This window comes from Lolium perenne, chromosome 4 (assembly GCF_019359855.2).
Source record: "Lolium perenne isolate Kyuss_39 chromosome 4, Kyuss_2.0, whole genome shotgun sequence".
In the NCBI taxonomy this organism is placed as follows: Eukaryota; Viridiplantae; Streptophyta; class Magnoliopsida; order Poales; family Poaceae; genus Lolium; species Lolium perenne.
In genome coordinates this window covers 5505923-5507791 of record NC_067247.2, presented here as the reverse complement: position 1 = coordinate 5507791, position 1869 = coordinate 5505923, and the positions used below count along the sequence as shown (strand labels likewise).

Here is a 1869-nt window from a genome sequence, read left to right as displayed (position 1 = left end):
AACATCGGCTGGGAGAAGTTCGCGCGCCACCACAGCCTCGAAGCCGGCTTCATCCTCGTGTTCTCCTATTTCGGCAACAGGGACATGAGCGTCAAGGTCTTCGACGAGAGGCGCTGCCTCCGGGACTACCACGTCGACAGGGACTCCCACGACGACAGCACCGACGAGGAGGACGACTGAATGAGTGTTGTTTCTTCGCAGCGAATACGTGCACGGAGGTTTCTGCCTGTTCGCCTCATCGGTAGAACCAACAAGGGCACCATCCTCCCGCTGGATTTTCCAGTTTAGGTGACTGGGTGTACCCTCGAGTGTTCTTTCTTAGCAGCGAACACAGGAAACCTTTGATGCACGGCCTAGTTAGGTTTAGTTTCTTTGCAAAATTTTATATTTGTGTCCACGACGGTTCAAACTATGTATTAGTTTGTGGAAAACCACGTTCCCAATTATGTTTTCGTGTAAACCACGTTCCAAATTATGTATTAGTTTGTGAAAATTGAAATAAAAAAGCCAAAAAAAAGTATTTTAAATGTTTGGGGGAGGCGTTTGGGGGACGCGGCTGGGGAGCGACGTCCCCCAAAGGCGGCACGAACAAAACACGTCCCCCAAACGCTCAATCCGGCGCGGTTTGGGGGACGCTTTGGAGGACGCGGCTGGAGATGCTCTAAGGGGCTGGCGCTTTAGTAGCTGGATTCTAATTCGTTCATTCACGGTCCATTCTCATGCATCTGTTCTGCTGCCGAAACCATTGGTTGGCCGTGAATTTCAAATTGATTTGTGGTCTTAACTTTTGCTAGTCGTCAACTTCACTATGTATTATACGGCGCGCGTATGTAAGGCACCTTGTCTTCGGAATCAAACGGCGACCAGTAGCGTTGCTCCGTAATGCTAAACCTTGATCGCCTCCCAGATTTAGTTCCTACAATTTGCAACTAGATTAGCATTATGACATCCATTGCTTTTTGCTCTAATCAATCTTGCAGGAGTATAAATATGGAGCAAGCACTTGTTCTATATGCAAGGGACACACAAGGCAAAGAAACAATCTAGCTAGCTCGAGCTTGAATCTCATCGTCAGACCATGGCGACGCCGGAGTGGAGCAAGAGCGAGAACGAGAGGTTCGAGCGCGCTCTGGCCGTGTACGGCAACGACGCGCCTGGCTGCTGGGACCGCATCGCCGCCGACGTGGGTGGCGGCAAGACTGCGGACGACGTGAAGCGGCACTACGACCAGCTCGTCGTCGACGTCCACGATATCGAAGCCGGCGGTGCACGCACCAACTCCAACCGCGGTGGCACCGCCGGCACCAGCAACGGAGGGGGGAATAACGGCCGGCGGGGCCAGACATGACCCGGATGGATCATGCATGCATGGTGCATGGTTGGTACAAGACAATGACGTGAGCTCTATCTTAATCTATGCGTGTGTATGTGTGTGGACGTACGTATGACACCTTCGCACGCGCGTGTGCGTGTTTTCTTGTCGGATGTCTGTACAATGCAGTGTACTGGGTGGTAATGTGTATTTGCTATGTATATATACGTCCGTACGTGGACATCAACTCTAACAAATCTAGCAGATACGTACTCCAGCCTAAATACTAGTCATAGGTTTAATAAACCTTAAGACATATATTTTAGCCTACATTTTGCCTAAAATCTGTCACAAGTGTCTAGGATGGGAGGAACTGAGGAAGTACTAAAAAGAACTGCAAATTTTGAGCCTCGCGAGAAGCTATGAGACAGTTGCGAAGGACGAACATAATTTGAGGTGGGGCGAACTATAAAAACGTAAATATCTATATTATTCTGACACACTCACTTTGCACAGTAAAATAGTAACATATTTGGAGTATAACCTAAAAACATACC

General features: G+C 49.1%; 1 protein-coding gene across 1 annotated transcript; it reads left to right on the top strand.

The window, feature by feature from the left end:
- Window positions 1–1005: 1005 nt before the first annotated feature.
- Window positions 1006–1554, top strand: LOC127348032 (protein RADIALIS-like 4). Its single transcript, XM_051374147.2, has one exon. The coding sequence runs from the start codon at window positions 1079–1081 to the stop codon at window positions 1346–1348; it is 270 nt and encodes an 89-aa protein (XP_051230107.1). The 5' UTR covers window positions 1006–1078; the 3' UTR covers window positions 1349–1554.
- The last annotated feature ends 315 nt before the right edge of the window (window positions 1555–1869 follow it).